Here is a 15,873-nt window from a genome sequence, read left to right as displayed (position 1 = left end):
TCGTCATCACACATTTATGTTGCCACTCTTTCCTGCATTTACCTGCAACTGCTGCAAAACAATTCCCCTCAGCATCAAAACGTTTTATGATCATTTATCTTTCAAACTGTGAATCAAGAAATGTCTACATGTAGAAAAAATATCAACTACTTCCATAAAGAGGGAGACATCACAAAGAAAGTACAGGGTCACAAGATGACCAAATTAAGTCTATTGGTGGGAGTTTAAATGTAAAAGGGTTAATCAAGGATTTCAACATCGTAGTATTTTCATAAAGTGGCAAAAGTATTATAAGGTCATGCAAATCCGTACTATTAGTATGGAATAAATACAGGTCAATATTATCTTAAGATCAAGTTGTAAAAAGATGACAACAAAAAAAGTCCAGGGTGACATCTGCAAAACTTTTCCCCCAGAAATACAATTAATATAAATTAAAAAAAAAACATTATCCGTATCGCTTCACACCATATCACAGCATCACACTGAATGAGAAGTGCTAATGACACCTTTGGGCTTATCGTGTTATGTATCTAGAAAATCACAGGTACTGCAAGAAAGCATGAGGAGGGAAACTTTAAGATCTGCTCTAACATAAGGGAGGGTGGAGAGACAGTTTGTTCAAGTGAGATGGAGGGAGAGGGGTAAATGGCGTAGATGAAAAGTAAACTGGGTAGTACCACCAGAGGCTGACAAACTCCTTAGCTTTGACTGCTGCTGGCCTCCGGAGATGGCAGCTGTCTAATCCTTCTCCTTCAATCGTCCTTTTCCCCCTTTCTATTGCTCTCTCTTCCTCTCCTTTCTTTTCTCCTTTCCCCTGCATCCACCCTACGTCTCGGCTGTGCTCCCTGCCTGTTTATTCATGCTGGGGGGGGGCTGACAGGCGCTTGTTTTGGGCCAGACAACAATGGCCTACACCTTGGCACTGACACTGACGCATTCAGCTATGCACGAGCAAAAACACACACACATACACACTCATACTATTTCTTCCTGAAGACAATGTGTGAGTTTGTCTGAGCAAAAGAACAACCAGGCCACCATTTACTGACTGAGAGAAAGGGAAATGTGTGCGTACATGTGTGTGAGCGTGTGTGTGTGTGTGTGTCTTGATTCTCCTGCAGCAGTCCTCCCTAGTTGAGCAGAGCGACTGGCAAACACAGACCCGTTTGTCTCTTTTTGAACGCTCGCTTCCTTCTGAGCCTCCTTCCCGCTCCTCATACATTATTGCACAGCCGCAGACTTTGGTGCATCAGTAAAACGTTAACTAAGCCGCCTGACTACAGCACGTGAAATCTTGCCAAGTAGCACTGTCATTTCATAGTCTTGTTAAGGCAATGATTAATCAATTATTCAGTCTGCCCATTTTATTGCAAAAGGAATAAAAATGAATATAAATGAGAAAAGCAAATGCACTCGTAGTCTAGTGATGGAGGAATGCAGAACAACTGAGTCTCAATGGAGGGCTGAATGTTTGGAATGTATTAATTGATAGTGTCATTTAATAAGGAACTTTAACTAGAAAATAGGCCTGCGTTTTTATTTTGTTCAGAAAAACATTTCAAAACATCATTATAGGCTCTGAGAAAAAAAAATGCTATAATGATTAATCAAAAATATTTTTGTTGATTTTCAATCTAATTCAGACCTGATAGTATGTCCTTACACTTACATCCAAATGTTAGTGTAGCTATTAACAGTTTCAACTAACACAAGTTAGAAATAACCGCATATTTAACATGTGGAGTGACTATGAGAGATCACGACTTCGGAACAAAGATAAGCATTTTTTGGGCCATATTGAGCAAGTGCAACATGTAATACTTACATATCATCGTGTCCTTATGTGGTAGCAAACATGTTCTTATATACATGTAATGCTATAACATGTGCCGTCTGCAGATAGTTTATGATTGGAGGGGGGGGTGTTTTTCTGCAAAACATTTAGGTTACTTATGTAACTCAAGTGCTTACAGTTGCAAGAGTGAGACGTTTCACTATAAGGGTTTTTACCAATAGTTAAACATCAAAATGTGTAATGTAAAAAGAAAACAGCTGATGTTAAGTCTGGAACTGGGGTTAACTTGACTGGTGAGACTAAATAAATAAACATTGAAGTTGGGAGCCGAAAGAAAAAACAAAACTAAAAGACGCTAAAACCCTTTATAGCTGAAATACATTTGCAGATTATGGGGCTCTGACACAGTGTGACTGCTTTCTACACACATAGTCACACAGTAGATATGAATCCAGGTATGTTTTCCTCTTGCGTGTTTCTCCAAATTGTAGCCATTACAAGAAGTGAATAAGAGAGACCAACTCTCAACTCTTCATGTGTGTCTGTTATGATGGACAGCAGAACAAATTGGACCATCTCTTTACAGTATGTCAGATCCTGATCTTCATCCTTCGCTATATGATCTCCACCCACAGCTCCCAGAGAATCTGCTGTACTAAACTCTCATTAGAATTCCCCCGGCTGGCCTCCTCTATTCGATATGGTAATTAGCAATGACTAATGACTTTAGCAAGTGTAAAAAATGAGCCATTAATGGCCACGTTACAATGGATTAGGAATTACAGAGGTTTAAATGAGAAATAAAATGGTCTCTAATTATGATGTGATTCTAAGACAAATCAAGGACGGAAAAGGAGTTTACTGCTACACTGCTTTTTTTGCTTCTTAAAAGAATTAGCGAGACAGCTATACGTTTTTTTTTTTACCAGGCCTGGCCACTCCCGATATCTTGTATGGATGGACGAGACTTGTGCAAGAGACAGAATGAGAGTCTCAGAATGGTGAAGTGGAGCCTACAAATAAAAAGCAAGCTGTAGAAAAACCTCCAAATGCAGCAGACAGAGCTGGTAACATACATTAGTACATTCAGTACATCTGTGCTGACTAATTGGCCAACGCTGTGGTGAGATGCAGGAAATGTCTTATCAACCAAACTAGATGAAAAAAAGACCCATAACTTAAGAGCATTGTTTATATCAAAACTACATCAGCATCAGTGATCATCTTCCACTAATGAACACAACAAGATCACAGCTGATCAAATGAACTCGATGATTAGAAACATAAATACAAGTCAAGGGCTTAGTTACATTGGTTGAATACACTGCAGGTATTTACATATACATATGTAATGCCATGAAATGATAGACCACATTGAATTTGTTTCCAAAAGGACAATGTTATTTTTTTCCAGCATAGGAATTTGGGTGTGAATAGTTAAAATATTATTTTTGTTTTTATTTCTATGGTCCTATTATTCAAATGTTCAGGTTTGTGTTTGTACTTTGTGTCTCTACACATTGTTTCCGTGCTTTATTGTTAAAATGGTCTCTATTTTTCTCACACTGCCTGTGCTGCAACACCTCTTTTCACCCTCTGTCTGAAACCAGAGCCCAGTCTGCTCTGATCGGTTAGCTGGCCGGCGGGGGTGTGTGTGTGGGAGGGAAACTCCTTCTCGGGGTTGAACTTTGGGATTTTAGCCTTTGCATACCATTTACATGCACACAAACCTACACAACAAGTACTATAACACTACAAGGCACACACGTCTATTCACCACTTTAAAGTGAAACCTGATACACCAGGGAGGTTTACTCACATAAATAAATACAGGCCCAACAGCATTGTTTCTGACCCCAAACAGCGAATACAAATTGTTACCATCATATTGTAGATTAGTGGGTTTAACAATCTTAAAAGGTAAGAATGAAACATTCTAGTCATGGACCTGGCAGCCCTACAATTAAATATGCATTTTAATTGAAGATCAAATGTAGGTTGAAGGATCTTGAATAAATTCTCTTTTGTAAAGTTAACAAATGTATGTGTCCTTGTTTTGGGATTTCAATACCTTTTATTTTGTCTGTGTTGTTGTTGCAAATGGAGCTGCTGAGATGAAGTGAACATGTCGGATAGGGATATACAAAGCTATGTTTTCCTTAGTTGTGTTTACACAGTGTCTATATTCTATCCTATATCTAAGGGCTATGATAATTAAGGAAACAAATACAGCAGACATACATTTTGCTCTCTGCATATCATTTGTGTATAGCAACAAAACATGAATCGTTGTAGGCCCATAGATCTTAGCTGCATTTTTCTGGTCTAACAGCCGTTTCAATCCGCTGACTTATATCACAGGGCTTTTGGTAATTAGCGTTTCCTTAACTGAGCCTGAGCTGCTTGTAAATGTTATGAGTAGATAAAAGTTGTATTAAGCTCTCGATTCCCCATAGCCTCCTCAATGAATAACAGCCTGTTAAAAACATGCATAGTAATGTGGGCATGTCTGGATAATTAACCGGAATAAAGTATTTATAAACGTGATTACCTTTTTATGCAACTCTGCAACCATACAGGTCCCAGTGCTTCCTGAAAACACAAGTTAAAGCCAAAAGGTGTTCCTCTGCTGGGGCTTCAAAATGTATCTCTGAGCACACACGCCATATTGCTTTGATGTGCAAAACACAATGCTTTTGTGGTCACCTGGACCCGAAGACACGTTTTGAAATGCACTTACTCACACTCAGTGTCCTTATTCTGTCTCTCTCCGTCTCGCTTTTGCTCGATGAGGCTCTGGGGGGTGTGTTATGGCGAATATTGTAACCGAGTGGTGCGTTTTTATCAGATTTGTGTTTGCTTTTTGTTTCATAGCCGCATGATTGTTAAATATTTCAGAGCGCTTTTAACTTCAAGGCCAAACTACCATGCAAGCTTTAACCAGGGGGCAAAAAAAAAGATGTATTAAATAAATGATCTCCCCCCCCCCAATCTCCCACTAAAGGTCAGTATTACCATGCCAATGAGATGAAAACTGAATATTATGTTAATTTTGTTACAAGCCTGCAGCAACCTCACCATAGCCTATCATTACACTCATTTCTGTATGCAATGGAATATTTGACAAACAGCATTATGACTCAGAATGCTGTGTAAGTGTTAAATGCCTGTAAGAAGCAGCGAAGTTAAATGCCACTTGGCAACATGCAGTAGCCTACGTCTCGCTTGAGTGATGGTGCATGGAAACAAACAATTGAGCTCCGAGCCGTTTCCCAGGCGATGGTGCAGAGGGATCGATGTGATTGAGATATGACTGTAATCATTGTATCCGCGGATGCTCACGGGTCGCTTAGTGATATCATGGATTGTGTCTTAGCGGCGTGTAAACTGAGATAAGTCAGTGCTGGCGAGCGCTCACTATACTCGCCCACACACATACGCACAGCCTCTTAGTCACTCGGACCAGAAAGAACAGGAATCAAAACACGGATACATCGCAGCTGAAAATCAATGCTGTAAACAAACTGACCTATGGTGCTGTAATGTGAAGCGTGAAAACACAAAGAGGTGACATGCATGTGCACTGATGTGCAGTTCCATGGAGCGGAGACACTTGAAGCTGCGCCGCTCTGACAGAAAAATCTGTGTCTCTTTACGGTTACCATGGCAGCACACTCTCCAAACAGATTGTAGTCATCCCGCTGCTCATACCATATGAGCATACCCTCCCTCTCCCTGCATTTCTCTCCATAAGGGCAACCACCCCTATAGTAGGATGGATCTGCTGTTCCAGATAGAAAGCTCTCATTAGGGCTCCATGCAATATACAGTGTAGCAAACACGGGGTTTGACTGGTAAGCCTCGAAGCATAACAGCGCACATCTGGCCTGTCAAACTATCGACAATGTTTACTTTAGTCCAGGTAGATTTCCCAAGTGGCCTCGAGCCTTGTGTATAATTCATGGCTGCAGGAAAGACATACACTGTTGCACAGCTTGATAAGGCCCTCCCCCCCCGCTGTAGGAAACATATGTGGGGGACTGTTTTTAAATGCAGATTTGACAGTGTGTGTGCCTCTGAGGAGATGGTGTCTCTGTCAGTGTACAAAGTGTGATACCCCAGTGAGATTCTCTGGGGGTGAACGCGTGTGAGTGTCCCCTACTTTTTTTGCGAGTGAGCAGGCATGCATGTATGATCAAAAGTTGCCTTCATGCAATCTCCAGTCCAGATTAATAAAACATAAGCGATGCCATGAACTAAACTGAACCGTCTCCTCATGAATAAATCATGTCCTCCTACCACGTCTTCCCCAACTGCTTTGACAGCAACTCACTAACAACACAATTATGTAACTCAGTGGCTCGCAACATCATCTAATTTATTTTTCGTTAATGATAAAAATATCAACAATAGCGCAAATTGATAAATAATACTATGGAATCAATTATTCCCTTCATCAACAACAACAAAACATCTCTTGGGTCCTCCCTTAGGACTTTTTAGCAACTGCCTCTTGCATTAGACCATACAAGATACAAGACAACATCAAATGCATAACTTTACATCAGCTTTGCAAAGCTGAATTATCAATGTATGAGAACGTTTTCCAGACAGTATGTAAAGTACAGGATCAATAAGACAAATATGCAAACATGTTAATATAGAAACAGTAGTGCCAAATTATGGGACAACATGCATGATTTTGCTTATTTTATCCCAATAAAATCTTTCATGCTCGACTGACAATTTTGTAGATTTGCCACTATTCAGACAGCCCATAGTTTTTCCTTCCCCTTGAGTGCACAATGAATATCAAGTTGAAGAGAACTGGAAACATTTTGTGACGGACACTGCCCCACAGTGAGCATTTTGATGTCTTTCTTATTTTGTCAGCTCTACTTTTACACATCACTAACACAGGAACCATTTTACACTATGAAAAATATTTTTTTTAAAACAACATATGTTCAGAATAGGATTACAACAAGCACATATTGACAAGAAAGCAACAAACATCACTGGGAAAAAAACTCAGTTAGAGAAATACTGACACCCCCCAGGGTTCCCATAATGCACCAGAGGCTCGATCCACTATTGAATGATTCTGACCGCCCGGCTGAGAAATTGCTGCTGTGGCAGGCAGGGCTGTGAGTGACAGAGCTGATTTATTTCAGCAATGAGAGCACATAGGCGCTGAGGAGAGGAGACAACTCCACACGGCCGTAGGTAACACAGATACACACCTAGGCGCACTCACACACAAACAGATATCATACACAGACAAAAACTTTTCAAAACATATTCGCCGGAGGAACATCATGAATCTGCGCCCTTCTGTACTTAAGTTCGCCTCTATTAAATAGCTCCCAGTCGACAAGCTTTACACATTAAGCCAAGCCATGTTTAAATCCACAAGGTCAGAAAAGTTAACGTATATGCTGCCTCTGTTATTATAACGTTATTCTGTCTCACCTTCAGCTAACATACAGTAAATAAATCTGTTTCCTGATATTCTACCCGTTGCCATTTTGTTGTTGGTGCTGTGTGGGAGTAAGTGCCTCACTATCAATGTTTAAAACACCTGGATTACACCATTTCTGTCCTGCTGCTGCTTCACAGTGTAACCATAACATTGGTGCTTTCACAAACAGATGTGCTACCAGATTTTGGAGTCTAAAAAAACAAAAGCTTCTTATCTTACATATACTGTAGGACCACTGTTTGTGTCCCATCAAAGTTGTTTTGTTGAAAACAAATTCTGCTTTGTTTCGAATTACGATGTCAGCCACATGTTTAAAATGGTTATTCTAATCCGGCAAAAAATACATTATTTGGTAGGAGACCGGGTTGGCTCATGACCTTTTTCAGGCATGTTCAAATCTTTACGGATGTGATCCCAGAATCAAACAACGACAACTTAGCAAAGTTAAATAGAAAACACATGCTGTTATTACTGTTCAAAAGTTCAAATCAGACTGGAGGTGTGAGGGTGAAACAGGAAGCAGCTGTAGAATATGATGTGAGAGGGAAAAGGCCACACAAGATGAACTCTTAACCAATTACTGGAAGAGGCACTAAAGGACGGGAAAACAGCAGATGAGGAAGACTGAAAAGAGAGGATAGGAGAGGAAGTAAATGGTGTGGACGGACGGATGGAGTGTTGTGGCAGGGGGGGGGGATCACTCTCAGAGTCCACCTGTCTGCTGAGATAAACACAGGGAGGGCCCAACAGCACGGACTGGAGCTTATGGGAGGGCCTGACTGACAGTGCTGACATTTGGAAAGAGCACGGTAAACAAGATCTCACACTGAATAAATAGCAGTGGGAATAGGGGGGCTAATACACACACACACACACACACACACACACACACACACACACACACACACACACACACACACACACACACACACACACACACACACACACACACACACACACACACACACACACACACACACACACACACACACACACACACACACACACACACACACACTTAAGTACTGTACACATTAATGCATCACATCGATGTATGAATGCATGCCTACGAGCATGTAAACACACACTACAAAAGCACATGTACACACTCACACAGAGACACCTTGAGATACCTTCAGACGGGTCCAATCAGATAGTGTTAGGCAGCAGATAAAGAGGATGGCAATAAGGGCTTGCTTTTAATAGAACCCACCCACACACACACACCCACACACACACACACACACACACACACACACACACACACACACACACACACACACACACACACACACACACACACACACACACACACACACACACACACACACACACACACACACACACACACACACACACACACACACACACACACACACACACACACACACACACACACACACACACACACACACACACACACACACACACACACACACACACACACACACACACACACACACAGAGCCACAGGCAGACAGGGAAATTAAACACGCCTACTGATTAATCCAGGACAGAGTGGATCGTCAGCGTTGTTCCTTGGCCTTTTGTCTCTGATTAAACGGAGAAGCATAAAGAGTGAGGTGCTTTGAGCTGTCTACCTCCAGGCTGAATGCACCTCCAGAACATTCTGTTCTCACCCATTAGTGACAAAGGCACAGTGATGAGAGGTTTACAAGCACATTGCTCAGAAATGTCAGAAAAATCATAGACAGAATGTTTTTTTATATGTTTTGCTCTTTTATAATAATTAGACAGTAATGCATATCAGTGGCTCAAAGTATGACGCCTCAAAGGTTTCAATACAAAAAGACAATATGAAATGAGATATCCTCGATTTTAGAAAGGTCTTTCTTTTTCTCACACTGCCTGTGCTGCAGCTCCTCTTTTCACCCTCTGTCTGAAACCAGAGCCCAGTCTGCTCTGATTGGTTAGCTGGCCTGCTCTGTTGTGATTGGTCAACTGCTTAGAGATGTACCAACTCTAAGCCTATCACGTACAATGTGTTGAAGCACTATCCAATAGAAGCGTAAGTTTGAGTGATGTCACTATGTTAAAGAAATAATCAAATAATGTAAGCCTTCGCATTTGCATGCATGAAAAACTATATAACACTACAGGTATGGGAAAACCCCCAAAAGCAAAATAGGGTCCCTTTAATGGCAAGTGGCTTTGGTTTCACTTAATATTCTAAATACTTCTAAGATGTTCTCCGATTCTTTTGTCACTGCAAAAATTAAACAACATTAATCTCATGTTGTTGCTAAACATTTCTGAACATAAGTTAATTAAGAATGAATGTAAGACAAAATAAATAGAACTAGGTTCTACAAAAACACACCAAACTTGATACTATAATTATGTGAGGCTAATTACATACTTGGAAATGGATTAAAAGAAAGTGCTTAAATGCATGTTGAAAATGAGCTTGAGGCAAACAAATCTAAAGAAAAATGCACACTCTCCCAAGCATACAGGAACAAAAATGTTCCCATAAAAGCCTTGCAGTATGAAAGAATAATTATCTCAATTCCCAATGGACCAAATGCATTGGTACACAGTGTTCATGTGAAACAGAATGTGTGAGGTTACAAGTATTATTACTTCTATCTGACAAAACACTAGCAGTAACATAACATGTCCTTTTACATTTAGCAGGAGCTCATAATGCTTCAGGAGATCCTTCCACACGCTGCTCCGTGTGTGAGAACGGGCTGTGCTAACCAGAGCAACTGGGTCACCCAAGTATTCAAGGAGAAGATGTTTCCTTCAGGGCAGTATTCAGCGGGGTGAAACATTCACTGTGTTGGTTTTTAAGATACCATCAGACTCCACTATGCTGATTACTACAGCGTGGACTGCTGCATATGCTAAAGAACTTGTGATCTTTTTTATTTTTAAATGCCGCTTACAGTTTTTTCTGAAACAAGACAGTGGGTCACCTTGGAAGGACATTGTAAGAAAGACATTTGACTCAAGTCTTTGGAGGATACAAGCCCTAAGGCTCTCACCCTCACTGATCACACCAAGGAAATCTTCTCTTGTACCTGAAACCTATTTGAATGAGAATTTTTTTTTGCTGGAACATTTGTGGCATGTGTCAAAAATACTCATCAATGTCGGTAAAAGAAACGTGGCTATAGAGCAGTGGACCTTGAGACATTTTAACCCATGGCATCTATCTAACCACAAGCCAGCGAGCGATACACCGTTAAACACAGGAAGACGTCCCCAGGAGTAGAGTCAAAATGGCAGCTACGCTAACACATCTAGCACTCAAAGGCTACTCGACTATACCCACCCTGCTCCTGGCCGATGTTGCAGGAAAATAACAAAAATGAAATTAGGCTAACCCAGCAACGGGATTTCAGAGACCATGCTCCTTAGAGGCATCCAGCATCATGCTGCAGGACAGAAAGCAGGCCTCCAGAAGGACAGGCTCTATGTCTACGTTAATGATGCTTGGTGCTCAAAGTTGATAGACAATATTTCCCTGATGTCCGATTTGGTATATTATGGATGTAGGCTATCTCCCAAGAGGATACACCATTGTGTTGTTGCTGCTTTTACATATCTTCTGATGCAAATACAAAAAATGAATTACAGGAATGCACTACTTGTTGTGACCTGTTTTTATTGTGTATTATAAAAGACTAAGTTATAACTGCCTCTTGTTGTGCTACCCTGTGTTGCATGATGTCATAATCCTTGAATCTTTGAATACTTAAATGAAACTCGAGGCCAACAGTCTTGTTTCAGTTTTCACAACTTGTGATGAAATACACATATTTTACATCTAGTTAATTTGCATTCAGAGGTGTCATCAGCAAAATGGCTTCAAAGTGAAGAAACAATCTGTTACTTACTAGCGGTTTGGTCCTTTTTTTAAACAGTCTTTGAAACGTCTTGCATCAGCAGAGCTCGCTATCTCCCAAAGCAAAACAAATGCAAATCCTGTGCAAATATGTTTGAACCCATGGGTGGGTCAAGCACACACACAGAGACATACACACCAATGCACACAAACACACAGAAATAAAATGTGTGTGCGTACACAAAGACAGACCACAGGGAACGGACAATTTGCGGATGCGTGGTGACATTCTCTTTCTCTGTGAGGCGTACGAGGAAATCAATAGTTATTGAAGATGCATTTTCTGGCTGTAAGAGAAGAACGCTCGGACAATAGGCTTCATCCTGCAAGAGGCGCAGCCGAGGCTCCAGGCAGAACGTGGTAAATGTCAGGTGAGGGGCCCGTGGGGGGAGGGATTCAGTATCTACATCATGTACAGCTGAGCACCTGCAGCATGCAAGGTGCAGAGATGTCTCCCTTCTGATATTAATGCAAGGTAAGAGCACAGTGAAAATACATTTTGTAAATGTCACAAGATGGAAGCCAAGATAAAAATGGACCGTTACACATGCTGTAATTCCTTCAACCTTCAGCCACTGAATCATGGAAGGCTGACTGAGCTATGCTGCTGTTTCTTAGTAACACCCCTCTAAATAAAGACAAGCAATGTTTTCTTACCTACCTGGAATTGTATCTACCTTCAAATCCAGCCTGAAAACACACCTTTTTAAACTGGCGTATTCCATTTCTTAATCTCTGCTAAACTGATTGTTGTTTTTAAGTCTCTGTTTTTTTTTTAAGTCTTGTATTACTGTGTGCTCTTCTTTAATTATGCTCTGTAAGGTGTCCTTGAGAGCTTTGAAAGATGCCCATAAACAAAATGCATTATTATTATTATTATTATTATTATTATTATCTAGCCATGCAGATCGTTTTGTTTTTATTTGCTCAAGCTTCAAGATAACAGCTTTGAGATATTCCCTCATACAATGGTGGTGAAATACATGTCATGTGTGGTGCTCGTTACATTGAATACAAAAATGGAAATAAAATTCAACAGCCATATGACGTCAAAAACAATTAGGATATATGTCAAATTGTACTGTTAGCAGTTTCCATTGGAATGACTTGTTACCATTTTTATAATGACTATTCCTCTATAATAGTTATGAACCTTGTGAAAAAGTGCTAAGTCGGGCATTGTTTCTGGAAACATTAGCTTATACATCTTTATAAAAAAGGATTTTCAGTCCACAACAAACCATAGGCATTCACCTCCATTGTGTGGGTTGAAGGTGAAGTCCTTGAGGTGGATACCTCAAAGCCTGGGCAAGAATAGCATCAACCACGAACCCTTACAATATTTATTTGAAGCAAGAGCATCAACCTCTCCATCCAGAAACTGCAGTATAGATGTATCATGTAAAGGTGCAGCACCACACTACATGTATACATAATGTACTGTATGTATGTTAATGTTTAAAGAGATACGGAGCTCTGTGTCGATCCATGACCTACCCTGTCTCTGCTGGTTCACAGCTATCGGTGATAATACTGACGTTATGTTCTCATCTCCTCCGGCTGGTCCCTCTGGAAAGCTCAGAAAGTCGACCTCAGTGTCTCTAATTTCAGACACTTAATGAGATTTTTAATTGGTGACCTTTTGAGAATGGTTTCACACCAAAGCTCATGAGAGCCCTCGAGGGGAAGCCAACACGTACCACTCACGCCAGGATCCTGCTTAACAATCTCTGAAGGGTCCAATATTTACTTTTGCCTATGGTTTGACCAACACACTTAGATACAGTTACATATCATTGGAAGGAAGAAACAAGAATGTATAGTCCAAGAAGTGTCTGCCATGTGTACAGTATACCACCACAGAAGGTTTCTGTGAAACACAACACTCTGCAACATGACTACAGCTTAAACTCCCTCTGCGGCTCTTCATCAAACGTGTATCTTTGCTTTGTATGACAAGGGACAAAGAACAACATCTCTCAATAAACAAAGCCCGAAAGAGTTGAACTAGAAAGCCACACTGCCTGTTGGAGAGTCGGTGTGGAAGACCGAAATATTTTGTACGTAGGAGGCACTTAGTGTCTCTTTTTGTACTAACAAACAAAAGCAGAGACTCAAAGCACAGTGGACTCAAAGCACTAAAGAAACGTAGGCCTTACCGTGGTGAGATATCGCAGCCCTGCTGCATGAAGGCCCCCAGTGAGAACCAAAGGGAGTTGAAAATGCCAAACTCATTGGTCTGCTCTAGACTCTGCTGGTTGTTGTTCTGTTGCGGGGGGGCCTGGCCCTGCTGCACCCCGTTGGCTGAAGCTTGGGTGGGCGACTGCGGCTCAGCGCCCTCCTCGTAGTCCTCAGCGTGCCACTCGTACGGGCTGAACCGACTGACAAGGAACAGAACCACGCTCACGCCGATGTAGGCAAACACAATGCACATCCAGATCTCGTAAGCTAGCGGGTCCAGGAAGGAAAACACGCCAGGTTTGGATTTGGTGGGTTTCTTGATCATGATGGAGATGCCAAGGGACATGAAGGGCTTAGAGAAGTCGATCACTTCTTCACGCACCAGGGTGATGGTCAGAGGGGCCACAGCCACGTCTGCTTTCTGAGGGAGACAAAAAGAGACAGGCATGTGACCAGACGTACACAGTGGCAAGAATATGTCTTTTCATGTTCTAAAATATGTGTTTGTTAATGGGAAAAGCACAATAGTTTCTTTATCAGAAGACCCACGTCAAATACTGTAGTAAATCCACGATGATAAATGTTTAAGCATCTCTACAAGCTATGCTCTAAAAATGTCACCAATGTCATTTAACCAGGGGGTATCATCTATATTGTGTGTTTGTGCTAATTACTGTTTTGCCAATGACAAAGACACAATGTAATTTTTTTATGTTGTTTTCCTCTTTCCTTTGTCAAGTCTACTAACCAAATTCAAACCTGATCTTCAGTATCAAATATCTGTTATTTTTAACTCTTAACTTTTTTAGTTGTTGTTTTATATTTAAGGAAAAACAACACAAACATAACGTTATTTTCATAGTAAATGCTGGGGCGTAGTCAGAGTCTGGGATATGCGAAAGATCACCAACAACATATATTTAAAAGCTTTATTGTGTGAAAGTAAACCTTCAAATGGCACGTAATAGGGAAGATAACAACATGGCTTTATCTGGTATAAAAAAGTTACATTTTTATAAAACATGTTATTAAACATTTGATCTAATAGAAAGCATGAGTTTATGCTGTAATGGCTGTAGGATCAGAAATAAATAAAAAATGTAACTGTGGTTTTACTGGTTTTAAATGGAAACATTTTGGTCCTTAAGGGAGTGTCTGGTGGCCTTCATAGATAATTGTTCACTTTGTATAAGAGTTAAAACTTTCCTAAACTCATACCCTTGCCAGGATGTACGACAAATGCTTTAACACAGCCAAATTGACAGGAAAATGTGAAATGTCCCGAGTGAGGCACAAGGTTTAAATACTGCAAAACGATCAAGGCAGACTGCTCAAATAAAGTTAGAATTGAGCTGCACGTTAATTGATTGGCTAAACAGCATTCACATTTGACTTTTAGTAGTTTATATCTTTTTTTCACCTTTAAACTGGGAATAATATCCAACACAAAACAGCCCACTCACCCCATACACCAGTTCTCCCACCATGCCGTTCCACATCTTATTCTCTGGGTCTCTTGCTCCATATTTGCCATCTGAAACCACCTTCAGTTTGTACTGGTAGCCGACATGTTTGGCTATCTCTGCAGCCAGCTCCACGATGTAGCCCTCATATTTGTCATTCCCCACAAGCTGCTCATGGTTCTTCTTCATCATCACATACGGAGACTCCTGTTGGATGAAAGGGCAACCATGCAATCATTAACTGTAACTCAATTACACCAGGTGTCAGAAATAACATACATGAAATCAATGAACGGTTACTGAAATAATTGCAATTTTCGCTGATGTTAAAACTAAATGAACACTGATATACATCATTTCTTGACATAAGCCTGTATCATAACTTTTACAGCAGGGCAGTTTGTTAAGCTAATTAAAACAGAGACAGTTTTATGGCTGATAATAAAGCTTCAGCATGTAGTTAAGCTTTATATGAACATTTAAAAATGCGGGAAGGTTTATGGATGAATTCAATGCATCACTTAGCTCTTTACCCCTGGATCATAACGGAGGCTTTGGATAATAAATCTCTCTGTGAAAGGTTCAAAGATAATTACATGGAATCACAAGGTATTATTTGTGCCTTTGTTCATAAAGGTATGGTGTATAATTGAAATACAAAAGGTGGTAAGTATGATTACGGCGTCATTGCCTCATTGAAAGGAGGGTTGATAATATGAAGCCGGTTGCGAGGATACGGGGGAATTGTAGGGTGTTATTAAAGCTGAAAAGACAAAGCATCTGAGAACAAGAAGTGTGTGTGTGTGTGTGTGTGTGTGTGTGTGTGTGTGTGTGTGTGTGTGTGTGTGTGTGTGTGTGTGTGTGTGTGTGTGTGTGTGTGTGTGTGAGCAATGTATATGGTGAAGAAGACATTTTTGACCTCTGCTCCAGGGCCAGGCTGTTCTTCCTGTCACATCCTTCATCTGTACATCTCACACTGATTGGGTGTCTTCCCGCCGACATAACACCTGGGGCCCCGCTTTATTTTAAGAAAAATCTATTTCATATAGAATACCAGTCAACTCAATCTACAAGC

The 15,873-nt window shown here is 40.7% G+C and overlaps 1 protein-coding gene across 3 annotated transcripts in view; it reads right to left on the bottom strand.

Annotated features, from left to right (window-relative positions):
- Positions 1 to 15,873, bottom strand: part of gria1a (glutamate receptor, ionotropic, AMPA 1a) — a 79,922-nt gene that overhangs the window by 13,609 nt on the left and 50,440 nt on the right. For all 3 annotated transcript variants that reach the window (XM_034092612.2, XM_034092614.2, XM_034092613.2), the window contains exons 10-11: positions 14,799 to 15,005; positions 13,314 to 13,756 (exon numbers count right to left, since the gene is read on the bottom strand). In XM_034092612.2, the coding sequence (XP_033948503.1) occupies positions 13,314 to 13,756; positions 14,799 to 15,005 (650 nt within the window). The remainder of the gene's footprint in view (positions 1 to 13,313; positions 13,757 to 14,798; positions 15,006 to 15,873) is intronic.

The sequence above is a fragment of the Pseudochaenichthys georgianus genome, chromosome 10 (genome assembly GCF_902827115.2).
Source record: "Pseudochaenichthys georgianus chromosome 10, fPseGeo1.2, whole genome shotgun sequence".
NCBI lineage: Eukaryota > Metazoa > Chordata > Actinopteri > Perciformes > Channichthyidae > Pseudochaenichthys > Pseudochaenichthys georgianus.
This window is presented reverse-complemented; position numbering and strand designations above follow the sequence as displayed.